Source organism: Balaenoptera borealis (genome assembly GCF_965194805.1).
Source record: "Balaenoptera borealis genome assembly, chromosome: 20".
Taxonomy (NCBI): domain Eukaryota; kingdom Metazoa; phylum Chordata; class Mammalia; order Artiodactyla; family Balaenopteridae; genus Balaenoptera; species Balaenoptera borealis.
Genome location: NC_138879.1, coordinates 59,417,652 through 59,445,248, shown reverse-complemented (window position 1 = coordinate 59,445,248; position 27,597 = coordinate 59,417,652). Strand labels below are relative to the sequence as shown.

Below are 27,597 nucleotides of genomic sequence, written 5' to 3'. Positions count from 1 at the left end.
AGAGAGTCCAGAAGTAGACCTACAAAAATACAGCCACGGTACAAAGGCAAGTCAATGGCGTAAGAGTAGTCTGTAACTAATAATGTACGGAATGATCTATATGTGAAAAGAAAAAAAGAAAAAAAAAAAACTTGACCTAACCACCACAGCTTATACAATATTAACTGAAAGTAGATCACATATCTAAATGTTAAGTAAAACTCGTATTGCTTTTAGAAGAAAACACAGGAGAAAATCTTCCTGACCTCTGATTAGGCAAAGAGCTCTCATGCATGACTCCAACAGCACAATCCATAAAGGAAAAAAGTTGATACATCGGACTTAATCAAAAAGTCCTTTCGGTCTCTGAAAGATACTGTTGAGAGAGTGAAAAGTCAAGCTATAAACTGGGAGAAAACATTTGCAAGTCACATAGCCAGTAACGGTCTTATATCCAGAACATATAAAGAACCCCAAAATTCAACAATAAAATATTGGGAAAGACTGGAACAATTTACCGAAGATACAGATGGCAAATATGCACATGAAAAAACATTCAACACCCTCAGACATTAGGGAAATGCAAAGTAAAACCACAATGAGATACCACCACACATCTATTAGAATGGCTAAAAAAACCCCCACATAAACAAAAAGCTGATTACACCAAGTGCTGGCAAGGAAATTAAGCAACTAGAACTCTCATATATTGCTGCTGGGAATGCAAAATGGTGCAGCCACTCTACAAAACAGTCTGGCAGTTTCTTATATAATTAGACACACATTTAACACATAAATCCACTACTAGGTATTTGTCCAGAGAAATAAAAACTTTTGTCCACACAAAAACCTGTACACCAATGTTTATAGCAGCTTTATTCATAATCAAAAGCTGGAAACAATCCAAACGTGGTTCAACAGGTGGACGGACAGAACACCCATACAGCGGAACCTAGCTACAGACAGCAATGACAGAAACAACATGGGTCGACTTCAAAGCCATTATGCTAAGTGAAAGAAGCCAATCTCAAAGGCTACATACTATATAAATTCACTTGTATGGCCCTCCAGAAAAAGCAAAAAAAAGAGACCAATAGATCAGTGGTTGTCAAGTGCTGGGATAGAGGGTTTAACTACAAAGGTGACAGAACTGCTCTTTATCCTGATTGTGATGTGTGGAATTAAAGAAAGCTCAGCTAAAGCTGGAGTGGGGACAGGCCTGCAGGGTGAGCTCTCACGCCCCGCGAGGCACCCTCGTTACCCCAAACAGGAAGCGACCAGCACCTACGTCTCAGCGGGAAGCCGCTGTCTGCTCTATCACCCAGCAGGAAGAAGAAAACTTTCCCCTGCCCCGGGGCAGCCTAGCCAATCAGACACTGTAGCAGCCCGACCAATGAGGAGGCTCCACACTTTGGACCCCCCAGCTTCCTCCGACGGTCTCCGGTTACTACCGGCGCCCCCACTTTTCCATATAAAGAAAGCAAGCTCCCCTTCTCTGGATTTGCCTATGGTCCACCACAATTCGCATATCTCAAACTGCAATTCCTCTGGCTATTTCCAAGTAAACTTGCTTCTGCTGGTAAAATGACTGGCTATTATATTAAAGTTAACAGATGACAGTTACAGGAATCTATGCATGTGTTAAAACTCAAGTACACATCAAAAGGTGTCAAATTCACTGCATGCAAAATTTTTAAATAACAAAAAATGAAAAACTAGTACTGTTTTAATGACTCCACTGCTATTGAAATAAATTAACACCAAAACAAAGACAGTTTCCAGAAACAATAAACTGTATTACAATCACAGAAACAGACTTCGGACTTTCATTTCCAGAAACAGGCCTCACTAGATGTTCAAAGAAACACTTCCTAATACTGAAATCTCCCAAAATGCTTTTGAAAACTACATCAGAGATTGTGGGAAATAGTGAGAAACAGAAACAAGTACAAGCAGTCTCCTTATCTGAAAGTTTTGGGACCACTAATATTTTAGAATTCGGAATTTGAGGTTTTTACAGAGGTAACGCACTGTGTTCATATATACCATTTAAAAAAAATCTTAAAGTCTTTATTGAATTTGTTAGAATACTGCTTCCGAAGTTGTAACCACTGGACTCCCAGGGAACTCCCTATATATACCATTTTAATACCCCAGCAGCATGTGAGACGATCACATTCATGACTCTGCAATAAGCTCACATCCCTTCAGGTCAAGTTTTGTTCATTTAAAAAATAACTTGTGATAGGCAAAGCTTTCTGGATTTCTGGACTGCAGACAAGGTATTGTGGACCTGTAGGAGTCAGTACAAATCAAGACGGGCAAAAGTACAAGAGAGAGGGCATTCACCTGAGAAAATCCACCAACTCCAAGAGACTTGAGGCTTGCACTTTCAAGGGCAGCTGCCCAGGGCCCAAACAGGGTAGATTAGACCAAAACCAGGCAGAAGGCCTTAAGAGTTTAGGGCCTGAAAAACCCAAGACAAAAATTCAGTTTTAAGTGGTAATGTGATGGTAATGAAGCTGGCCCCAGAAGCATGGCAAAAGCAAATGCAGGGGCTTCCCTGGTGGCGCAGTGGTTAAGAATCCGCCTGCCAGTGCAGGGACACGGGTTTGAGCCCTGGTCCAGGAAGATCCCACATGCCGGGGAGCAACTAAGACCGCATGCCACAACTACTGAGCCTGTGCTCTAGAGCCTGAGAGTCACAACTACTGAACCACGTGCCACAACTACTGACGCCCGCGCGCCTAGAGCCCGTGCTCCGCAACAAGAGAAGCCACTGCAAATGAGAAGCTCGTGCACCTCAAGGAAGAGGAGGCCCCGCTCGCCACAGCTAGAGAAAGCCCACGCACAGCAACGAAGACCCAGTGCAGCCAAAAATAAATAAATAAATAAATTTTTTTAAAAAAGCAAATGTAAATACACTCTGCAATAACGCAATTTAATCAGAGTCCTCAAAGAATTACCAAAGATAAAAATCCTAAGACATATATTCACAGCCAAAACCCATTAAAATCACAGGCTACCAAGAGTGTGAATCTGAAGAAACAAATAAATGCTGATTCAAATACACAAAAACTGGGATACTGGGCTTCTCAGAAAATGAATATATATTTAATAAATTTAAATAAATAAGAAATAGGCTCAAAAGTGGGATGGAGGGCTAAAGGACTAAGAAACTAAAAAACGACCAGGCAAATCTGAAGAAACAAAATTTCTAGAAATGAAAAATTCACTAACTTTTAGATTAAAATAACATGTTAAAGATTGACTCAGTAGCAGATTAGACCCATTTTAAGAGAGAATCAATAAACTAAAAGATATGAAGAAGTCACCACCAATCTGAAAAGGCTACTATATATGATTCTAACTACATGACCTTCTGGAAAACGCAAAACTGTGGAGAGAGGAAAAAAATCAGTGGTTGCCAGGGTCAAATCAGCAGGTATACAGAGATGAACAAGTAGAGCACAGAGGATTTTTAGGGCAGTGAAAATGTTCTGTGTGACACCATAATGACAGTTACATGTTGTTATACATTTGCCCAAACCCAGAGAACATACAATACCAGGAGTGAACCCTAAAGTAAACTACGGACTTTGGGTAATTACGATGTGCCCAGGCAGGTTCACTGATGCCAACAAGTGCTCCACCCTGGTGGGGGTTATTCACAGCGGGGGAGGCGACGCATGTACGGGGGCAGAAGGGCATACAGGAAATTTCTGTACCTTCCCCTCAATTACGCTGTGGACCTTAAAACTGCCCTCATAAAGTCTTCATAGAAAAGAGAAAAGAAAAAAACACACAAGGAAAAACCAGAAAAGAAATCATCTAGACCTCTGAGAAAAGAAAAGATAAAAGAGAAGAGGACAAGCATGGATTGGAAGCTGTCTAATCAGAATTCCAGGAGGTGAGAATTGAAAAGTGAAGAGCCTGTAATTTCCAAACTAACAGAAAAGAGAAAGAGGTGCTGCTGTCGAGATGCCAGGGCTTTAATCCCAGCTCCCACTCGATGTGTAACCCCGGAAGGCTCCTCCACCTTCCTAAACCATGGCTTTCTCACATGTAAAACAGGGTAACTGCCTACCTCACAGGGATGCTGTGATTATTCCATGAAATCCAAGTACACCCCTAGCACAGAACTCAATTACTGTCACCTGCTGGCAATTAAAAAATAATTTTATCTGCACACTACTGTAAAATAGTAATAAAACTAAGACTGAGACAGGGCTGAAATCAGCCTATCTGGGTAAGGATCTGATTTCAAAATCTGTGGAAGGGTTTTCAGGATGACCCCGACCCTTCTTCATTTGTTAATTCTGCCAACGTCTTTCTTAGAGGAACCAATCACTGTCGACAGCCCTTCTGTTCCTTTTTCATACACCGACCCTACTCCAGGACACTACCCAAATACTCCCAAATCTGCAAGTGAGTGTGGGAGAAAACTATTCCAACCCTTTTATTCCCCATCTCAAGTTTCACTCTGTAAACAGATACAAAAAAATTAAAAAAAAAACACACAACAAAACAGGATAAAGAGAGACAAAAATCACACACTTACTTTTCATTAATTTTCCTGATAATTCCTTTAGTGGAGAAGAGGGACTACTTCTACTGGCTACTATAAATCTGGAGGATTCCTGGGTTTCCACGGAACCCCGATGAGCTCCTGTTCTGGCCGTTTCCAGGCGGAGAGAATGGGCACTGTCACATTCCTGGGAAAGCAGCAAGTGATTCTGCGTGTTGCTAGTTCTATTATTCAGGTCAATTCCTTCCAACTGGGCTGAGCTAGAATCCTCCAATCTCTTGTCAGGAAAGTCGGTTACAAAAGCTGCTGTGGTTTCGTGCTTTTTAGAAGGAGAGACAGGTTCAGCCAGTGAGCTCTGCTTCACCGTGTTCAGACTGTGTGCTCTTATTCGGGACCAAGTTGTAGAGTGAAAACTTTCAGCCTCTAACCAAAACTTAACCAAATGCTCCATTCTCCGAAGTTCCATGAATTGAATGAAATAAGGGAGGACAACAGTGTCATGCAAGACTTGTTCAAGGGTCTTTGAAAGACTCGATTTGGTCTCTGGAGTCTGGTAGTCCAGACAAGATCTGCCTAAAAGAAGCAGGAGAGTTAGCAGTTCAGTAACAGACAACAACCGCCAAAACTTACAATAAAAATATTTAAAAACTCAACCTCGTTAAAAATCTCAGAAAAGCAAATTAATAGAAGATAACATTTTTGCCTGTCAAACTGAAAGATGTTTTTTTAAAAAATAACAAGCACTAACCAGGGCATAGCAAAACGGATGATGAGAATGTAAAATGGCAAGACCTCTTTGGATTTTCAATCCAGTAACTCCATTTCTAGGAACTTATCCTGAGGAAAAATTGTGGATGTGTGGATATAGCTAGAAAGATGTTATGAACTCTTAGCATTATTTATAACAAAATAAAGAGCTAGCTCTGCGATTTTATCTTGAAAAATAAAACCAAACTTAATAAAACTTAGTAGAAGTTTATTTTATAGTTAACTAAATTTAGGTTATGATTATAACCACAAGCTAATTATCAGAATAAAGAAAAAAATAAAAAAATTTTAACTTTCACAGCATGACATAAAGAGGCTCATTTTCATAAAATTCACTGAGGGCTTCATCAGTTTTTCAAAAGGGCTTTTCTTGACCCTTTGATGTTTCTTCTGAAGCACTTTGTTTATCATCATCCTTGCTAACTATCCTACTGGCAATGTTAACTACTCCATTTCTGCCAACATCTCTTTTCATGAACTTCAGGAAATCCCAATCCATTGTAAGACTTAAAGCACTTTTTTAAATTAAACTTCCAATTTTGAGATACTGGCAGATTCACGTGCAGGTAGAAGAAGTAACACAGAGAGAACCTGTGCACCCTCTACCCAGTTTCCCCTATGGTAGCACCTTTCAAACTGCAGTTCAATATCACACCAAGATACTGACACTGACACAATCCACCAACTGTATTCAGATTTCCCCCATTTTACCAGCACTCACTTGTGTATTTAGTCCTATGCAATTTTGTCCCATGTGTAGATTCGTGTAAACACCACCAAGACACGGAACAGCCCCGTGACACAAAGGTGCCTCATGCGGCCTCTCAGATGCCTCCTCCACCCCAGGCAACGGCAAGCGCTCTTCTGTCTCCCATTCTACCTCTCCGCCATCCCCAGAACGGAGTAACATTTCTCTCTCAGCATAATCCCCTTGAGATTCGCCCAAGCTATTATATGTATCAAGAGTTTGTTTGAGTAGTGTTCTGTGGTAATGGATGTACCGGTTTGTTTACCATTCACCTGTTGAAGGACATCCAGTTTTTGGCTTTTAAGCTGCTATGAACACTGGTGTACAGGTTTTTTGTGGACATAAGTTTCCATTTCTCTGGGATAAATGCCTAAAACTGCAACGGCTGGGTCATATGGTAATTGCATGATTAGCTTTATAATAAACTGCCAAACTGTTTTCCAGAGTGGCTCTACCATTTTACATTCCCACCAGACATATGAGTAATCCAGTAAAACTTACAATTTTACTTTGTGACCAACACAAATGTCATTTGCAGTGCACTGCTGAGGGTGACCCACAAAGACTTTGACACCTCAGCTCTGAATAGACACAAATGTTAAGCAGAGAGAGGTATCAAAAGAGGGACTAATTTTAGTAAAGTCAATCCATTCACAGATTTTTTTCAATTTATGATAAACTGACATACAATTTTTATAATACAGAAATTTGGGCAACAAATATTCAGAAAACAAGGATCTCCTGCACGTCTTTTCATTTTTTGTGGGGAGAGGGAGGAATTATTTTAACATAACAGAGATCCTACTATATATACCACTATGTGACCACCTTTTTTCACTTTAACATATCTTAGACATTTCTCAATGTCTTCTGCAGGCTTTCATATAGCTACACAGTATTCCAGAGTATGGGTATATCACAATTGGATTACTTCTCTATTAATGGATATTTGTATGTTGCTCCTAATTTTTTGCTATCATAAACATTACTGCAATGAATAGCTTCACACATACTTGTACATATATTTTTGTGCACGTATGGGAGCATATCTGAGGGCTACATCTTATACTTTATCTTTTGATAAATACTTGCAAACTGCCTTCCAAAAAATCTTTACCAATTTATACTTCCGCTATACGAGTGGTTATTTCTCTGCATCTACATTAACATTCCAATTATCAAACTTTAAATATTTGCCAGTGTGTTAGGGGGAACATTAACTCATTATTTTAATTTGCATTTCACTAGTATTACTGCAGTGAGGCATCCTTTTCATATATTTAGTGGCCAAATGTATTCCTTCTTCTGGAAATGGCCCATTTTTCTACTGGGCAAGCTTTTTATATTTACAGAAACACAACATGGAGTCATCCATTAATTACACTTATAGCTGTTATTTCAGTTAAAACATTTTTTTCAAAGTCCCATCCAATTACACAATTCGGTATCCTTTGGCAGGAATTTCACATATTATACTCATTCCCTCCTCCTAGGAAGTCAACAAAAACTGAAAGTCACTTACCCAGGTCACCAAAATGAGCGGCCTCCATGTGGCTGGGCTGCTTCTTAAGTGTTGCCGTCCTACTACTTGAAAAGGAGTCCATGTTGGCAGAAATGGCATTGATTGCAACGTGACTTGGTCCTGCAGCCTCCAGCAAGGCATGATTTTTAGTGCTTTTTTGTGGGGAATGTACGGATACTGAAGCTATAATTTTTCAAAAAATTGTTAAAAATTAAAACACAATTTGATAGTCTAAAACTGTCTCCTAAGAGGGCTTTAAAGGAACTTTAAAAATTAGATTTTGTAACACCTCTCTTAAGTACATACACTCAACAAAAACACTTGGGGAAACGGTAAATTAACCAAGTAGCAGAAAATTGGAAAGAAATGTCCTACTATTATTTGTAATTCTCAAAATACTGTGCCAAAAATGTAACTTAAAAGAGAGATCTTTGAGTTCTCTTTGAGAACTCTTCTGAAGACAGAAAGTACCAAAGGCAGCAAACATTCTGAAACATGGACCCTTTTCAATTCCTTAATACTTGCTTGCTGAAGGAACAAAATTAAAATTCCAAAATAAAAGCTTATGGGAAAAAAATTAGAAAAATACTCTTCAGGATCCTTATTTTACTTTTTGAGTAACAAAATTCCACCATCTAATAAAAACTGATCAAATTTCAAGCTGCCTAAAGATGAAGCATACTTAAAAATCTACAAGATATATTTTCTTTAGTAGCCTGAAGAAATATTAATATCATCCTTTTGACTTCAGAATAAAGAGATTAGTCACCAATGTATTAATAGGAAATCATCAACTCCATATTATAATATGGTCAAGGTAACCCTATGAACTTGTTGCTACAGCTGAATTAACATTCCACCTATCCCATTTATTCTACACAAATATCAAAGACTCTCATGGAAGGTTTTTAAGAAGTGTTGGTTTAGTGCACTGCTATAGCAAGAAGGCTAGAAACATACAGGGCACTGAGCACTCCACACCCTCAATATAAGTACTCTCAGATGACTAAACTTCTGTCTACTAGCACCACTTATTTTATTGAGCAGTCAATTTATGATAAATTGGTCAACAGATAAGTGCTCTCAATCTTAGCAAACGGTTCCTGGACACAGAATCTGAGTGACACCACGTAATACCTCCTATGAAGAATACATAGTAGGGCTTCCCTGGTGGTGCAGTGGTTGAGAATCCGCCTGCCAATGCAGGGGACACGAGTTCGAGCCCTGGTCTGGGAAGATCCCACATGCCACGGAGCAACTGGGCCCGTGAGCCACAACTACTGAGCCTGCGTGTCTGGAGCCTGTGCTCCGCAACAAGAGAGGTCGCGATAGTGAGAGGCCCGCGCGCCGCGATGAAGAGTGGCCCCCGCTTGCCGCAACTAGAGAAAGCCCTCGCACAGAAACGAAGACCCAACACAGCCAAAAATAAATAAATAAAAATAAATTAATTAAAAAAAAAAAAAAAAAGAATACATAGTACTGTAATTCAATCTATTACTGTGAGATGTGTTTACAGGATAAAGCAGATGAGAATGTTTATCTGAGGATAATGTATTTATCAGTCATTCAATAAGAGTTGGGAGAATTATGCAATGGAGTTGTCTTCAAATGATTTTTTCAATTTTAGAAGGAAGCTGTTTTTTGTTTTTATTTTTATGATAAATTGAAGGGAGCAGAATCATTTTGGTAGGTTTATAAACAATAATATCTAGTTTTTTGTATAGACAAGCTACAAATACCATGCATCAAGAACAGTGAGACTATATGTATGACTGATTCACTTTGTTATGAAGCAGAAACTGGCGCACCATTGTAAAGCAATTATACTCCAATAAAGATGTTTAAAAAAAAAAAAAAAGAACAGTAAGACTTTCTGATTGTTTCCTAGTTAGACGTGTATGATGATGTGAAATAATACTAACTCATTTGTGCAAGCCTTCTTCTCTCTTTCTTAACTTCTCTGTTAGAACAACTTCCCTCACACGCTCCTTCCTCACATCCCATCTCCCTGAGGCCTCTGTGGTCCCGCACTCTCCTCTCTTCTCCTCTCCCAAGTGCTCCTCCCTCCCCTCCTCTTTAATGCACATATCAACGCCCATCCATCACTCCTCTGCTTCCCAAGGTTCTCTGTTCTTTTAAACCTTCTGCTAGAAAGCACATTTATTCTCAAACCTTCAGTTATTACTAGAGCAATCTTTTTTTTTAAATTAATTAATTAATTTATTTTTATTTATGGCTGTGTTGGGTCTTCGTTTCTGTGCGAGGGCTTTCTCTAGTTGTGGCAAGTGGGGGCCACTCTTCATCGCGGTGCGCGGGCCTCTCACTATCGCGGCCTCTCTTGTTGCGGAGCACAGGCTCCAGACGCGCAGGCTCAGTAGGTGTGGCTCACGGGCCCAGTTGCTCCGCGGCACGTGGGATCTTCCCAGACCAGGGCTCGAACCCGTGTCCCCTGCATTGGCAGGCAGATTCTCAACCACTGCGCCACCAGGGAAGCCCAAGAGCAATCTTTTCCAAACTTTTTTTTTTTTTAGCTGTAAGCTCCCCCCACCCAAATAAACTTAACTGGGACCTTGATATGTCTGTAAAATAGATAAAACTTTAGCTAAAACAGATATCTAAAATCTAAATTGTTATCTAAAATAGACAGAACAGAGTTAACTGTAACTCTGGCTGATTCAAGGGGAAAGTCTCACACATGCGCTTGATTCGGGCCCTCCCAGCGCCAGCTCCAAGGGCTCAGCCCTGCAGAGCTGGAGGCAGAGGGGACCCTGACCTGATCTCAGGCTGACCTCTGAGCTCGGCTTCCAGCCTGTGGCTCTAATTATTTGCTACTAACCAACCTCTCATTTGTCATCTTTACCATCTCAAGACCAATTTTTCCAAACGTCAAACTTAAAACATCTTCTTCCAGACTAATTCTCCTTCTCTAATTTTCCTATCTCTGTCAATCCACCAGCCCCTAAAGCTCAAGATCTTGGACCCATTCTTCCTCACTATACGTGTTTACTTGTCAAGATCTGTTGACTTTTCCTTCAAGATACTGACCTGTTTATTTTCAACACCACACCCTTAGTACAGGTCTTCTTGTATCACAGCAAAGCACATCTAGGGTCTCCATCCTATATGGCTCTTCCAGGCTAACCTCTATAAATGCCATATGTAAAGCATCAACATCCTGCTCAAAAGCCCATAGTGGTTCCCTGTTTTCTCTGTCTCAACTCTTTTCTGGTCTTTAAGACCCTCTACTATCTGACCTCAATCTATCCTAAAAATTTCCTTTTAGTAGTCTGAAGGTCCTTCTGCCCAGTATATACTCAAAGAAATAAGCAGCTGGGCTGGTAGGGGAAAGAGGAAGAACTGACTCTTTCATTCAAACCCTTATCATTCAAATTTCATACACATTAAGTCTCATTTCTATGAAGGCTTCCCTATGCTCCAGAAACCATCTGCTGACCTCAAATTCCTCTGAACTCCCTGTAATACTAATAACTAACAACTAATCCAACATATCAAGGGCCTACTCTGTTAAAATGGTAATAGCTACCAATATAAAACCTACTATGTATGAGGCACTGTACGGGTTTCTTTTCTTTTTTTCTTTTTTTAAAAATAAATTTATTTATTTTTGGCCGTGTTGGGTCTTCGCTGCTGCACGCAGGCTTCCTCTAGTTGCGGAGAGAGGCGGCTACTCTTGTTGCAGTAGGCAGGCTTCTCATTGCGGTGGCTTCTCTTGTTGCGGAGCACGGGCTCTAGGCGTGAGGGCTTCAGTAGTTGCAGCACATGGGCTCGGTAGTTGTGGCTCATGGGCTCTAGAGCGCAGGCTCAGTAGTTGTGGCGCACGGGCTTAGTTGCTCCGCGGCACGTGGGATCTTCCCGGACCAGGGCTCGAACCCGTGTCCTCTGCATTGGCAGGTGGGTTCTTAACCACTGCGCCACCAGGGAAGCCCTGTACTGGTTTCTTGATGTACTTTTTTTGGGGTACATTATTTCATTTATCTCTCACAACAATGCTGCAAGACCAGTATTTACCTCATTTTGGAGATGAATACACAAACAGAACAAAGTTAAGTGCTTTGCCCTAAGTCAATGAGGTAGTAAAGAGGCATTTCAACAGGCAGGATTTCAACCTCGGTCTGCTAGACTCTAGAAAATCACTCTTTTATCTGGTTACTCGGACTGTAGAATTACTGTGTGGTTAAGATAACGTGTGTAAATGGACGTCTCAAGAGCACCTCCCAGCCAGCATAGCAAAAAGGTACCTGCTGGTACTGGCCCAGTGTGGTTCTGCACCAGCCGCAGTGTTAGGCCTGCCAGAGAGCTGGGTGCCAGCCTTAGCTTCCTCGCCCTCACACCTGATCGAGAACAAAGCTCTGTCTATTCCACCTCCCACACAGCTCTGTCCAGGTCTCTTTATCTCCATCACTGCTGATCTAGCCCAAGCCATGTGTGCATCATCTGACTCATGCTCCTCTTCCTACCACCAATTTGTAAGTTCAACGAGGGCAGGATGTGGATCCAAGTCTTTTTTGTTCACTGTTACAGCCACAGTTTTTGTCTAACACCTAGACCAGAACAGGTGCTCAATAAACTATAGTTATTATGATTCTGGTTTATTTGCTACTGTTCTGGGTCTGAGTTTGTCCTTCTAATCAGACTGCAAACTTCTTGAGGGCCTGTTTCCCTGCTGCGTCTGTGTTATTCTAAAGTTAAGGCAGTGAATGTGAGCACAGACTATGTACTGTCATAAATGGAGTACAAGCATGGAGTGTTTTAGCCTGGGACAGATTGAGCAGTTAGGTAGGCCAATCCCCTCGTTGTACAAATGAGGAAAGTTCCCCCAGGTCACACTGTCGGAGGCTGGTGTGCCTCGGACATCAAAGTCCCTCTTGCTACTACAATCAAGGCTAGTCTTCACAAGCCTCTGCTTCCTGAGGGCTTGAAGTCTTTACCAACATCAATCAAATTCTCCTTAAAAAAGGCAATATGAACCAACTGGCTTTAAATTATCAGAAATAAGCAGAAAATAAGGCTGTAAGCTACCCTACTTCTTCCCTAATCTTACAAACCTCTAAGTTATAATTAGTGTCCCCCTGGCAATTTGAGCATATGGAGTTACTAGCCACACAACATACAAACATTTAAAAGAAAAATCTAAATAAGTGGCAATCTTTAGAATTCACGTAAATAAATTACATCTATGAAATTTGTACGTGATGGTCATGAAAGTAATTTTCATTATAATTTTCCCATTTCAATTTTTGTACATTGACATAATGAAATCAGTCAAAACTACAGCAGAGATTACAATCTAAAAAAAACATGCTCTTACCTATAAATAAGGACAATATATTGATTCCAATAAAGGACTCCAAATAAATTTTAGGTTAAGGCCATTCATCCAAAGTAATAAGGAAGTGAAAACTGTAAGCAACCATACTTCCAGATAAACCACAGAAAACCAGGCTTCGTAAGTCAGTGGTCAGACTGCTCAGTAAAGAGTATTTTCTGCTTTTTGTTTTTTTAAAATACAGTCAACTAATTGCTTGTGGGGAACAATCAAATGTGTGATTAGTACGGATGACACTGGTTCACCGGAATCACTAGGACAACCAATAAACGCTTAGTAACAGCCTATTACATGGTGGGTGTTGAAGAGTATATAAGTTAAGTCACAGTCATCAGTAATTATAAAAGAAGGCAGAGACGATTAATGGCAAAAGACGGGAGAACGTAACAGGATGAAAGAGTTCATCACTGCAACATGCTGACTCACCTTTAACTGACTTGACATCTGAGGTCTTCTCTTGCTCTCTGCCTTTCACTGGAAGAGAAGAGAGCACCATGACCAACTTCTACAACCAGAAACCCCCTTCCAGGCCTTGTAAAAATCACACCAGCTCTATTCTGACAGGTGTGTTCAAAGTTCCCCAACAACGGGCGAGCTGCCCTGGAGCAGGGCGGGGCAGGGCAGTTGTCAGGGGAAGTTTCTCTCAGGAAGTGATCTTTGAACAGCATTTGGTCAAGTACGCTCAGAGCTTAAGGAGAGACAAGATCAGAACACCTGGGTTCAAATTTGGGCTCCGCCATTCAATAGCCATGTGATGCTGGACAAGTTACTTTAATTCTCTGGGTCTCAACTTCCTTCATTTACAAAACTAGGTCACTGTTATGAGCTAGTCAAGAGTCATTTCAACAGGCAGGATTTCAACCCTGGTCTGCTAGACCCTAAAAAAATCACTCTTTTACCTCTGGTTAAAAACTCGGACTGTAGAATTACTGTGTGGTTAAGATAACATGTGTAAACGGACATCTCAAGAGCACCTCCCAGCCAGCATAGCAAAACCGAACATGTACTTGCCCAGTGTGGTTCTCCACCAGCCACACTGGAGACTACCTGAGAGGGCTGTGGATGAAAACATAGGTACTTGTAAAGGTCTTACAAGAGGAGCTAGGACACAGTAAACTTAAGACGCTAGTTAACATTATTACCATGTGCCACTCACTACTAGATGCAACCTGAAGAAAAAGACAGAGTTCTCTGGTTGTGTAACATCTCTGACTTCCTGTGTATCCCTGCCACAGCATCAAATACAAATATTCTAAACTTACAAACATTCTAAAACTTCTACTACTCAAGCTTTAACAACTGTCTCTTAAAAAATTATACCATTTTGGGCTTCCCTGGTGGCGCAGTGGTTAAGAATTCGTCTGCCAATGCAGGGGACAAGGGTTCAAGCCCTGGTCCGGAAAGTTCCTACATGCCACGGAGCAACGAAGCCCGTGCGCCACAACTACTGAGCCTGCGCTCTAGAGCCCGCAAGCCACAACTACGGACGCCCGTGTGCCTAGAGCCCATGCTCCACAACAAGAGAAGCCAACACAATGAGAAGCCCATGCACCACAACGAAGAGTAGCCCCTGCTCTCTGCAACTAGAGAAAGCACGCACGCAGCAAGGAAGACCCAACGCAGCCAAAAATAAATAAAATAAATAAATTTAAAAAATAATTACACCATTTCTCCTCTATTACACAAAACACTGGAAATTCTAATGCAGACACACTAGCAAGATCACATGCAAGAAGGAAGGAGCGTGGCAGCTCAAGCCAAGCGAGAAACTTACGGGATCTGACACAGCCCACTTTACTTTTCTTCTGTTTTTTTAAAAAATTTTTTAAAATTAATTAATTAATTTATTTATTTATTTATTTATTTATTTATGGCTGTGTTGGGTCTTCGTTTCTGTGTGAGGGCTTTCTCTAGTTGTGGCAAGTGGGGGCCACTCTTCATCGCGGTGCGCGGGCCTCTCACTATCACGGCCGCTCGTGTTGCGGAGCACGGGCTCCAGACGTGCAGGCTCAGTAGTTGTGGCTCACGGGCCCAGTTGCTCCGCGGCATGTGGGATCTTCCCAGACCAGGGCTCGAACCCGTGTCCCCCGCATTAGCAGGCAGATTCTCAACCACTGCGCCACCAGGGAAGCCCATGTTTTTTCTTTTTAAAAAAAAATTAATTATTTTTTGGCTGCGTCGGGTCTTTGTTGCTGTGCGTGGGCTTTCTCTAGTTGCGGCGAGCGGGGGCTACTCTTTGTTGCGGTGCCTGGGCTTCTCATTGCGGCGGCTTCTCTTGTTGCAGAGCACGGGCTCTAGGTGCGCAGGCTTCAGTAGTTGTGGCACGTGGGCTCAGTAGTTGTGGCTCACAGGCTCTAGAGAGCAGGTTCAGTAGTTGTGGCGCATGGGCTTAGTTGCTCCGCGGCATGTGGGATCTTCCTGGACCAGGGCTCGAACTCATGTCCCCTGCACTGGCAGGCGGGTTCATAACCACTGTGCCACCAGGGAAGCCTAGATTTTCTTGAATATTCTACGTATGCAATCATATTATCTGTGAATAATGACTCTTGTTCCCTTTCCCTCACAAAACTTAACTTTTCCATGTTTTTTTCATGTGTGTGCTATTGTGAAGACTATGCTAGCTTTCCTTCTGTTTGTATATCCCTGATATGCTTCTCCAGCCTTTTACTTTTAACTTTCCCATGACCTTTTTAACATTTAAACAGTACAGAACAGGAAACCAATCTGAAGATCACCATCTTTTTATTGTCTGGGTTAACCCATTTCTTTTTATTGTGATTACTGCTCTTTATTTCTAAAAAAGAACATTCTTAAAACTCTAACTATGATGACGAATTTGTTGACTTCTCCTGGTAATTCTGTACATTTTGTTTTATACATTTTGAAACTGATTTAGGTACAAACAAGTTCAAAATTTTATCTTCTTAGTACCTTTTTCATTTTATCATAATTTACAGGCCTTCTTATCCCTAATGGTATTTTATGCTTTAAAGTATTTCATCTACCACACAAACTTTCTTCTAGTTAACATTTGCCTGATATATCTTTGCATCCATTTATTTTCAATTTCTCTATGTCCTTATGTTTTGGTTGTGTCTCTGGTAAAGAGCTGCATTTTGGTTTATTACCCAACTTGAGTCTTTATCTTTTAGTCCATCTTTATATGGACTTTTGTAAGATTTTTTAGCCATAGAGATTTTATTCTATTTATATTTATCGTGGTTTGTCATCCTATTTTGCACTACTATTTCTTCTATAAGAAATAATAATTTCTTATTATTATGAAACATTTAAAACAAAGGCAAGACTAGACCTTAATATGAGGAACACTCAGGTTTAGCAAATCTTAACATTATGCCATATTTGCTTCAGAAGAATTCTTTTTTTTTTTAAAAAACGGCTCTGATGTCCTGCTAGCCATCTTCTTTTTTTTTTTTTTTTTTTTAATTTATTTTATTTATGGCTGTGTTGGGTCTTCGTTTCTGTGCGAGGGCTTTCTCCAGTTGTGGCAAGCGGGGGCCACTCTTCATCGCGGTGCGCGGGCCTCTCACTATCGCGGCCTCTCTTGTTGCGGAGCACGGGCTCCAGACGCGCAGGCTCAGTAATTGTGGCTCACGGGCCTAGTAGCTCCGCGGCATGTGGGATCTTCCCAGACCAGGGCTCGAACCCGTGTCCCCTGCATTGGCAGGCGGACTCTCAACCACTGCGCCACCAGGGAAGCCCCAGAAGAATTTTTAAAAGAAACAAAACACTGCAGTTACAACTAAAGTCCCTCCCTCAACTCATTCCCCCTCTTCCTAGAGAAAAAAATTTCAGAAATTGAACGTTTATGGTTTCCATCATTTTTACTCTTTAATATATTTACGTATTCATAAACAAGTTATAGCATTGTTTGGAAGTTTTTAAACTTTTAAACAAGTGGTTGTATCGATTGCCATTTCCAGCTGCAGTGTATCCTAATCAAATCTTGATACAGCCAGGCTTTAATCCCAGCTCCTAAGGTCTTTTCAAGAACTTCACTCCTGCAAGTAACACCTCTCTTCGGTATCATTTTCTCCCTCTCTACTGGATCCTTCCTAGAACAAACGTGCTTAGCATCTTTTATCTCAAAAACAACAACCCCCCACCCTTACCCCAATGGCCCCTTCCAGCCCCTTCCCCGTTTACCCCTCCTTTTTGAAGTATTATCTTCTCTTAGCGTCCATGATATTGTACTCCTGTATCACTGGCATTTTCTTGTCGATTCTCCTTTGCCAATGACTCATGTTCCTCAACTTTAAAAGCTGGATTAACCCCGGAGCTCTCTCCTTGTCTACAGCATGGCAGGAGATTCTACCTGGCCACTGTAGAGGGTTGTAGAGAGTTCTACCTGGACTTCCTAGTAAGAGGGTTGTGTCCTGGCACACAACTGGCTAGCTTCTCTCCATTTCCCAGAAGCCCCTGAGTTAATTAACTGTGACCATATGACTCGGTCCTCAGCAATGAAATGTGAACAGAAGAGGTATGTGCCATTTCTGGCCAAAGCTTCTCTTTCCCCTTATCAGGAGTCAGAGAGCTGACAGAAGGGACCATGACCTGCCTTTGATAACACAGACTATACCCTAAGAGAAAGAGGAGTAACACAACGGAAGGAAAATGATTCCTGAGTGATCGTGAAGCAAAGCCACCTGATGACCAGGGACTTGGACGGTTACACAAGACAGAAATAAAGGCCTACCTTGTTTGAGCCATTGTACTTAGTGTCTCTTTGTTACGGTACCATAGCCTTTCAACACAACTAATTCATATCCCATATGTACTCCACAGATGAGCTCATTTAGGCCTGTGTCTTTAACCACCATTTATGCAAAATACTTCTAAGTCCAGATTCAGAACTCAAATTCTGATCTCCTCCCAGAACTACAGACCTGTACATCCAACTGCCTCCTTGACATATCCACACGGACATCCAAGAGTTTCCGCAAACTCACAACTGCCGGAAGAGAGCTCTGGACTCCTCCTACCCCATGTCTAAGCTTTCCAAAGCTTTCCCAGTTTTCCTTCACTCCAATCATTACTCAAGTCATGCTATCTCTATCTCTAAAACATGCCCCATCGCCCTCCACTCCCAGCACATTTCAGCCTTCTTTCTGTCCTTGAACAAACCCCGCTCTTTCCTGCCTCAGGATGTTTGTACTACCAGTTCTTTCCAGCCAGAATGCAGTTCCTTTTACCTTTGCAAGGCTGGCTCTCCTTCCTCATTGACACCTCAATTTAAATACCATCTGCTCAGAGAAGCCTCCCCTCACTATCCAAACACAAACTGTCATCTGGTGATCTGCTCCCAAATCACTGTTTAAATTCCCTGCACAGCACTTATTACTTCCTAATATTTTTCTTACTTTAATTATTCAACAAATATTTACTAATTTTCTAACTATATCCCAGGCACTAATCTAGACATGGGGATACAGCCATGAACAGAAATCATCTTCCATCCTAATAAAACACACAGTACAGCAGATGGTGACAAATGCTACAGAAAAAATAAAGTAGGGTGACGGGATGGGAGTGCAGGGCCTGGGGACTACAATCTTAAGCGAGCTGGTCAGAGAAAGCTTCACTAAGATGTCAATTAATCAAAAACCTGAAGAAGATGGGGGACAAAATAGGCACATATCTGTGGGAAGAGGTTTCCACGCAGAGAGAATAAGTGTAAAGGCCCTGAGGTGGGAATGTACTTAACAACAAGGAGGCCAATATAAATGGAAGAATGATGGAGAAAGAAAGCAGGAGATGAGCACAGAGAAGAAATGGGACCTAGATTATGGAGGGCCATGTACAGGAAGCCACTGAGGGAATCTGAACAGAGGTGTGGCAGAATGCATTTCGAAAATACACCACAGGCGTCAAGAATGGAAGAAGGGAAACCAAATTGAAGCCTATAGCAAAATAATGCTGCTTCCTTGATCTTCATAAAACCGGTTTCCTCTTGACATTTAAGCTGAGATCTGAATGACATCCCTCAGAGAACTTCCTTAACCACCCAACCTAAATAGAGATGACTCCCTAGACCAGGGTGTTAATGGTCAGGGATGGTGAGAAGTGGCTGGATTTGGGTATATTCTGGGGTAGACCTAACAGATCAGATACACAGTAGGAGAGAAAGAGGTTCAAGAAGGTATTAAAGTTTTAGCCTGAGCAACTAAAAGGCCAGAAATGTAATTTGTTAAGATGAGAAAAAGTGATGTACAGGTTTAGGAGGACTAAATCTAAGGGGAAATTTTAGATACAGTAGGCTAAAGATTTATCTATTAGACATCTATTAGGTAGAGGTATAAAGTGGACCAACGGTTGGATACACAGTTTGGATTCAGGGCAGAGAATCCAAGCTGGGGATGTAAATCTGGGAGTCATCAGCAGATAGGTGGTATTTAAAAATGGTATTCAGAGACTGGATGGGATCCCTAAATAAGACCATCTCCAGTTTCTATTCTTGCCACATCCAGTTTCCAAAAAGCATCTAGAATGATCTTTTTAAAACATAAAAAGAGATCAAATCACCCCTCTTTAAAATTTTAAAAGTAATATTGTTTCTGCACTTGGAATAACACCTAACCGTGACCTACAAAGCTCTGAATCATCTGATCCTTGTCTACCTCTCTAAGCCCGAGTCACAGTGGGCTTCTTTTCTTTCTTGAAGGGCACCAAACTCTTGCCTCCCAGCCTCTGAACACGTTATTCCCTGAGCCTAGAATGCTCTTCCCTGGCATCTATACGTTACCTCCTGCTGTTCCTTCAGCTCTAAGTTTCAAGGTCACCTGCTGAGGCCTTTGACTAACATCAAACCGAAATATGTTACTTCTCTCAAGCTCTTTCATAACACTATTCAATTTGTAAACAGAGAGAGGGAGACAGAGAGTGAGAGGGAGACAGAGAGAGAGAGATTTATTGTCCGTCTACCCCAGCAGACAACAAGCTCCATAGATATAAGGATTTTGTCTTGTTCAGTGCTTAATACTGAGGGCCTAGCACAGTGCCTGGCAAACAGCGGACGTTCAAAAAACATTTGTTGAATAGAGACAACAGTCTATTGTGCAACATGCAATTTGCCTCATTATACACAGAATGCTCTGCCCCCCGAAAAAAAACACTACAACTAACCATTCCAACACTCAAACAAATTAGAGAGCTATTAACTATACCAAGGTACCTTACCAATAAAGCTTCCTTGTACCATTTTACCTCTTTCATTCATTCAGAGTGGTTTTCATTCACTCATCATGGTTTCATTCACTCATCACATGGCAACAGTTATTGAAACTCTGTGCGTACTTAAAAGGAATTCTTTAATTTATAGAGTTGAATGGGGCCTTTAGGAATCATTGAATTCTCAGGTGAGAGAGGAAAGTGGGTTAACATTTTTCTGTCCCAGGTGACAGAGTTAGTAGCAGAGCTGTCACGTGAACCCAAGTCCCTGATTTAGTTTAGTGCTTTCCCAAAAACCCGTTTTTGCCTGGTAAATTTTCCCGGAAGCAACGAGAATCGATACAAGAACCACTAATCAACCCAGAAGGCCCACACTTGTCCACTCTGGATACGTACCGGTAACGAAACGCCAACAGCCTTACCCAGGCTCAAAATCAAGCTGCCTCTACTCAAAAATTGGGCAGCTACTACTCAAAATCAGAAATATAAAGTTTGTTTCTGAAGTTTGGGTTCCAGTACTTAGTAAACTTGCTAATTCATCAAAAGGAGTCGTTTTCGTTAGGGGACTTTTAGCCATAAGTTAAGCACTGTCACTTTAGGGACAGCAGAATCCCGCTCCCCCACCCCACCCCCCGAAAAAAGGGGAAACTGGAAAAGAGCACTAGTTGAAGAAACCAATTTTTTCACGTGTTGCTTTTAGACATAAACCTCTCAATATTCTGACAAGTCCGAGACTTCCGTAAAAAAAGTACGGAAGGAATTCCCTTCTTCTGGTACAAACTCACACACACGCACCGCCCCGCCCCCGAAAAGCTGTGTGTCCGCAAAACGCACTACCCCGCGCGGGTCCCGGCACACACTTCGGAACCGGCTGGCTGCCCGCCCGCGCGGAGGCCCCGCTCCCTCTCGCAAGACCGCGGGCCCGGCGCACAGAGCGTCCTTCCGCGCCTCGGCCTCGGCCTCGCCGCCACCCGCCGCCCCAGGCCCGGCCCCGCGCCCGTCCGCGCCCCTCGTTACCTTTCCGCCGGAAGAAGGACATGGCGGGGCCCGGGTCGGGGCGGAGGGCGCGGGGGGACTGGCGCGGAGAGGACCCGGCTCCCCTCATTCAGCAACCGGCCCGGACTTCCGGGTCCGCAACGGCCGCCGCGCTAGGCCGAAAAGAGACCCGTCTTCCGGGTGTGGGCCCCGCCGCCTCCTGGAGACGTGCCGGTAGCTGCCGCCGCCATGTTAACAACAAGCCGCCCGCCCGGAATTCCGGTCCTTCCCCGCGCGGGGCTTCACGGGAGGCCGCGCGCCGACCCCGCCCCCACCCCGCCCCCTCCCGCGGCGGGGCGCTCCTGCGCCGCCCACGTGACGCGCGCGCGCGCGCGCAGCCTGCGCTCGGCTCGGGACCCCCTGGCTCTCGCGCGCTGGGAGTGCGCGGGCGCTGCCCGAGCCGAGCCAACTCTCCCGGAAGCGGGGCCCATGCCACAGCCGAGTGTGGCCAGGGCACTGGCAGCCAGAGCGGCCGCACCCCCGCGCTCCCAGCCAGCGGACACCGGAGCGGGCCTCGAGATGCGGGCCAGGTCCCGGGATGCGGATTCCGGGCACCACCTGCTCTGTGCGGCTCCGCGGTCCCCGCGACCTCAGCCATGGAGGAGGAGCGTGGGCCTACTACAGGACGCGATCCCTGCGAACGCTCAGCTCTGAAAGGGCAGCGACATAAAAGCCTCGCCATTATTTACCGGGCGGCCTCCAGTGGGTCATCCTTCCAGCCTCGTTCAAATGCCATTTTCCTATGAACCTCTGACCGCCCTCGCCCCTAAAGCAGAGTGACCAGCCTCCCGCCCGTGGGGCCCCTCCCACAGGACTGCGTAATCCCTGTAGCTGGGCGCTTCTGCCAGGGAGGAGCCTGTAAGATCAATAAATGGGTTTTTCAAATCAATGACGTCGATCAGGTGACGGACGGAGCAGCAGAGGTCCAGAGAGAAGGGGCAACTGGTCCCAGATTATTCAGCGTGTCTCTGCTGAGACTGCAGTTGAGATTGTAACCAGAACCCGGGGTCTTTTCACCATACAATCAGAGCAGGTTGATACATTTGTCTGGGTTCGGGGCATGCAAGGTAATCACAGCTGATGCGTATTGAAAGTTCTCTGAGCGCAGGTGCCAAACCCTCCAGATTGATGATGGTCCTTGGGGGTGATCTTGGTATGGGGGAAACCGGACACACAAACATAACCTGCCCAAGGTCACGTCCTAACTGGAGGCGAAGCCTGGACCTCAGAGTCGGCTCCAGAGCCAAGGTCAAGCCTCTCCCTGGGTGGGGAGAGTGTCCGGGCGGGAACAGGAGACTGGCCGCGGCTGTGGATGCCCGAGTGTGTCCCCGACCTGAGCAGGTGCTGGGAATGGACCTCTGTCTGACGGTGGAGGCTGCAGCGGGTCCGAGCGGCGCCCCCGGGTCAGCAGTGCGCTGACACCAGCCTGGCTCAGGGGGACCACTCTCTGCGGTCTGTGGCCGGTGAAACCCCGGATCCTGCCCCTGCTCCTTGGAAAGGGAGATGGAGCTGACGTCCAGGGCGAGCGGGGCTGGGGTGGGTCTCGGTGGGTTCCCAGTGGGTCGGTGTAAGGGGTCAGGGGCATCTAGCGGGGGCCTGAGCGCAGGGCGGCTACCCTCCAAGCTAGAAGTGCGGCGCTCTCTCTCCAGAGTCCACAACCCCTTGGTAGGGCTGTTTCGTGTTTGTTGACTGGTTGATTGGTTGGAACGAATGGGACGGGACGGAGGAGTGCAAGACAAGCCCCGAACATCTCCGGGATGGGAGCAGCGCACAAGGGGTGCGGGGGCGGGGAGAAGCGCTCCAGTCCCTCTAAATCTCCTTTCTCTTTTCTTCAACTACGCAAAGAATCAACTAAAAAGCAGGGTCCTATCGCGCCTTCCAGCGTGATCTCTGTTCCGGAGCCCCTCCTAGCAGAAATTCTGCAGCTGCCTTTATTCCCGAGACGGCTAAATGCATCCCAGTCAGCTAATAATAGCCGTCATTATTTATACAGTACTTATCACATGCTCTCAAGGGACTGAGTGATTTAGAACCGCAATCTTAGGTAATCCTTCACCTTCTCCCCCACAAAAGCCCTTGTGAGGTGGCTACCATCATTACCCCCAATTTACAGTTGATGACTCCGAGGCTCAGGGTAACTTACCCAGGATCACAAAGCTTAGTAAGGGGTAGGGACAGGATTTCAGTCACCATCAGTCTGACTTCAAGGCCATTTGCTTGTACCACTTCCTCCTGTCTTTCCCTCCACCTGCTGCTAATTCCCATTTATCCCATGTTCCAGCGTGAGATGTCTATTTATTGGGCAAGAATGAGGGGATGAGAGATATTTAGCAGTGCAGACGCCTTCTGAATCACCACCTGTTAAAGTGTTTATATGCTTAGGGAAGCCTTAAGAGAATTATTTAATCTTTTGTAATGTGACGATCCACGTATGAATAGAGGTAAAATAAAACAACAATATCAAAATAAGCAAGAAGATTCCATCAGCCTGAATACCCAGTTGTGACAAATTGACACTTTGCATTGCATTTCTAAGTTAATTTGTTAGAGCCACTTTAATTTACACGTAAAACAAATTTAATTTTTGTGAAACAAAATTAGTTTTTACCAGAAGGAATTTCTTTCATTATGTTCCTAATTTTAAGAGAATCCTCACAGGCTTTTTCTACCAGTTGTATTAATTACAACAAATCAGCGAGGTAAAATCAGCAAGTTAATTATCACAAAGCCAGTGAATAAAATTAATCTCCTACGACAAATACGATTTACAAATCAAATGAATGGTGTTCTACAACAAATATTCGAACACGTTAGTTTTCTATATCAAACATTCATAACATCAAGGAAACTATTCAAACAAATTGTTTGATATTATAGGAAAAGAAAGCTCCTTGTACTTTTTTAAACATTTATTTATTTGTTTTTATTTTTGGCTGTGTTGGGTCTTTGTTGCTGTGCGCGGGCTTTCTCTAGTTGCAGTGAGCGGGGGCTACTCTTCGTTGCGGTGCGTGGGCTTCTCATTGTTGTGGCTTCTTTTGTTGCAGAGCACGGGTTCTAGGTGCCCCGGCTTCAGTAGTTGTGGTGCATGGACTTAGTTGCTCCGCAACATATGGGCTCTTCCTGGGCCAGGGCTCGAACCCATGCCCTGTGCATTGGCAGGCGGTTTCTTAACCACTGCGCCACCAGGGAAGCCCTCCTTGTAGCTTTTTAATAAGCAGATAAAAACTCAGATTTTTAACAAAATTCAGAATATATATTCATATAACTTAAAATTCTCCTCAACTGTCTAACAAAGGCTAATTCATAACCCAGTGTTTTACATTATCAAAAGCATTTGTATCAATAGCTCTGTAAAATTTATCTCTAAAAAAAACTGTGGCCTCTGATTTTAGTTTTAATCAAAGGTGAATCAAAGCAATTTGGGCTTAACAAAATTTATTTCTTCTGTAATCTCTATATCATGCCAAGTAAATGGGAGTTTAGCGCACATTTTTCCCATCAAAGGAACCCAAAACAAGTAGTCAGGAGATTATAACAATCTCTTACATTTGCATAACAGAGACTTTCACTTCTAATAACAGTGGAACAGGTAACTGGGACCAGCCAGCCACCTGCTGAGGAAAGCTGAAAAGGGTGAACAAAATCTTAAAAGACATTGAAGAAATAAGAAGGTAATAAAGAGGGCTTCCCTGGTGGCGCAGTGGTTGAGAATCTGCCTGCCAATGCAGGGGACACGGGTTCGAGCCCTGGTCTGGGAAGATCCCACATGCCGCGGAGCAACTAAGCCTGTGAGCCACAACTACTGAGCCTGCGCGTCTGGAGCCTGTGCTCCCCAACAAGAGAGGCCGCGATAGTGAGAGGCCCGCGCACCGCGATGAAGAGTGGCCCCCGCTTGCCTCAACTAGAGAAAGCCCTCGCACAGAAACGAAGACCCAACACAGCCAAAATAAATAAATAAATAAAAGTGAAATTCTTTAAAAAAAAAAAAAGAAGGTAATAAAGAATTACCAGGTGAAGATAGAGAAGAAAAACAAAATCCAGTGAATCATGTCCTGCGTTTGGGGCCTCCTGCTCTGGGAGCATCCACTGTTCATGGAAAAGAGACTGAGAAGCTGAGTGATGCTTTTGATAGCAACACAGACTAAAAGGACAGAAGTTGGAGCCCAGGGCCTGCTTTGGGTTGGGATTCTGAAAAATCTACGCCAGCCCTTGCCAGGATGCAACCCAGCTTCAAGTCATCTGTGTGACTCAGGAAACCTTAATCCTTAACAGTAAATTAAGAAAATCCTGATTCCTAATGCTCCAGGTGCCTGATAGAAGCAAGTGCAAATCCTCTTGGAATAAGATACTAACATCCAAATTCTCAAATTATTTCCACAAACAATTTTTCAAAAATAATGCCTAACACACAATCACAGATATCAGACACATGAAGAGATAATATATCAGGAACAAGAGCCAAGAGAAGTGGCAGGTAATAGGATAGTCACACCAGAGCGCCAGGTAGTGGAATTATTGGGCATAGATTTTAACATAATGCTGCTTACTATGGTCAAGGATATAAAAAACGACTGGAAATTTGGGCAGAGAACTGGAAACTATAAGAACTGACAGAGTATATACGAAAAGGAAGCAACTAGAAATTCTAGAACTGAAACACAAAATAACTAGATAGATCTGTAAACTGAGTTACAGCTAAAGAGAGAGTCTGTGAAAAGATGAGTCAGAAGAAAATATCCAGAATGAAGCATGTAGTGAAGTTTAGAGAAATAGAGAATACAGTGAGAACATTTACCATATGTTTGATCAAGTCCCAGAAGAGGAGAAGAGAGAGAATGTAGCAGAGGAAATATTTGAAAAATTAATGGCTGATAATTGTCCTGAAGTGATGACAAAAACCAACCTACCAGGACTTCCCTGGTGGCGCAGTGCTTAAGGATCCGCCTGCCAATGCAGGAGACATGGGTTCCAGCCCTGGTCTGGGAAGATCCCACTTGCCTCGGAGCAACTAAGCCCGTGTGCCACAACTCCTGAAGCCCGTGCGCCCTAAAGCCTGTGCTCCACAACAAGAGAAGCCACCGCAATGAGAAGCCCGCACACCACAACGAAGAGTAGCCCCAGCTCACCGCAGCTAGAGAAAGCCCGAGCCGCAGCAACAGAGACCCAACGCAGCCATAAATAAATAAATAAAGAGGAAAGCCCGCGTGCAGCAACAAAGACCCAATGCAGCCATAAATAAATAAATTTATTAAAAAAAAAAAAAAAACCAACCTACTAGTTCAGGAAGGACCATGAACTCCACACAAAAGTAAAGGAAAAGAAATACACACCTAGATTATTAATAATGAAACTTGAGGAAACAAAGAAAAATTATCAAACGTTGCTGGGGTGGGGGAAATAGATTACCTTCAAAGGAATGACACTTTGGCTGCTGATTTTTTTCAACAGCTACAATGGAAGCCAGAAGACTGTGGAATTAAATCTTCAATGTGCTGGAAAAAGTAACTACAAACCTCATCAAAAATATATTTCAAAGATGACAGAAAATAAAACATTTTCAGACAAAAACAGGAAAAAAATTGTCACCAGCAGAACTTACTAAAGGATACTCCAAAGAATTTGCTACAGGCCAAAGGAAAGCGATGTCAGATGGAAAGTCTGATATGCAAGACATTATAAAGAGCAAAGAAAGTGGTAAATATATAGACAATTGTAAATAAACATTTAATAACATTGTGAAAGTAATCAACTGTGAAGTGAGGGGGCACAGTCCACATAAGATCACCCTAAGTTATGACACCAAATACAAGTTTGGGGGGGCCCCAAGACCACCCTTAGGTTTGATAATTTGCCAGAAGGACTTGCAAAACTCACTGAGAGCTGTTATATACTCACAGTTATAGCTTGTTACCGCTGAAGGATACAGATTAGAATCAGCCAAGGGAAGAAATACCAAGGGCAGAATCCAGGGAGGTAACAAACACAGAGCTCCCAGTTGTTCTCTCCCCGTGGACTCTGGACAGCATTACTTCCAGGCATTGATTTGTAACGGTATTCATGGAGGATTGCCAACCAGGGGAGCTTACCAAAGCCTCGGTGTGTAAAGATTTTTGGGGGCGGGGCAGGGCGCCATCAAATAAGCGTGGTTAACTGCCCTTGTGGCTGATCTCAGTCTCCTGGCCCTCAAGAGGTCACACCCGATATCGCCTGACCCAAAGCCCCCATCCCAAATCACACTGTTATTATATGGCTGGCCCAGGGCCAAACAAAACAAAACACTCCTATCAGACATGACATTCCAAGGGCAAGAGATAACTTCCCTGCAGCCCAGGGCTAAGGCCAGACTCCCCTTTGGGCAAGTTAAATTGTTTTCTACACAAACATCTAACAGGTTTAAAATTTTCACCAATGTGGCAGGCCCCTGAATCTTTGTAGGGCTTATATCCCACCTTCTGGCACGTATGTGTCTTACCAGGGCATCT

The 27,597-nt window shown here is 43.3% G+C and overlaps 1 protein-coding gene across 8 annotated transcripts in view; it reads right to left on the bottom strand.

Moving 5' to 3' along the window:
• The window catches only part of AKAP10 (A-kinase anchoring protein 10), a 61,100-nt gene extending 39,134 nt beyond the window's left edge, over positions 1-21,966 (bottom strand). For 7 of the 8 annotated variants that reach the window (XR_014238785.1, XR_014238786.1, XR_014238787.1 and 4 more), the window contains exons 1-4: positions 21,098-21,333; positions 13,319-13,366; positions 7,546-7,728; positions 4,541-5,080 (exon numbers count right to left, since the gene is read on the bottom strand). Coding sequence is in view for 3 of the 8 variants with exons in the window: in XM_082374086.1 (XP_082230212.1) it covers positions 4,541-5,080; positions 7,546-7,728; positions 13,319-13,366; positions 21,098-21,185 (859 nt within the window). In the remaining 5 variants the exon portion in view is untranslated. Of the gene's footprint in view, positions 1-4,540; positions 5,081-7,545; positions 7,729-13,318; positions 13,367-21,097; positions 21,334-21,804 lie in introns of those variants that run through there. The other variant, XR_014238784.1, reaches the window with a different exon arrangement.
• Between the last annotated feature and the right edge of the window lie 5,631 nt (positions 21,967-27,597).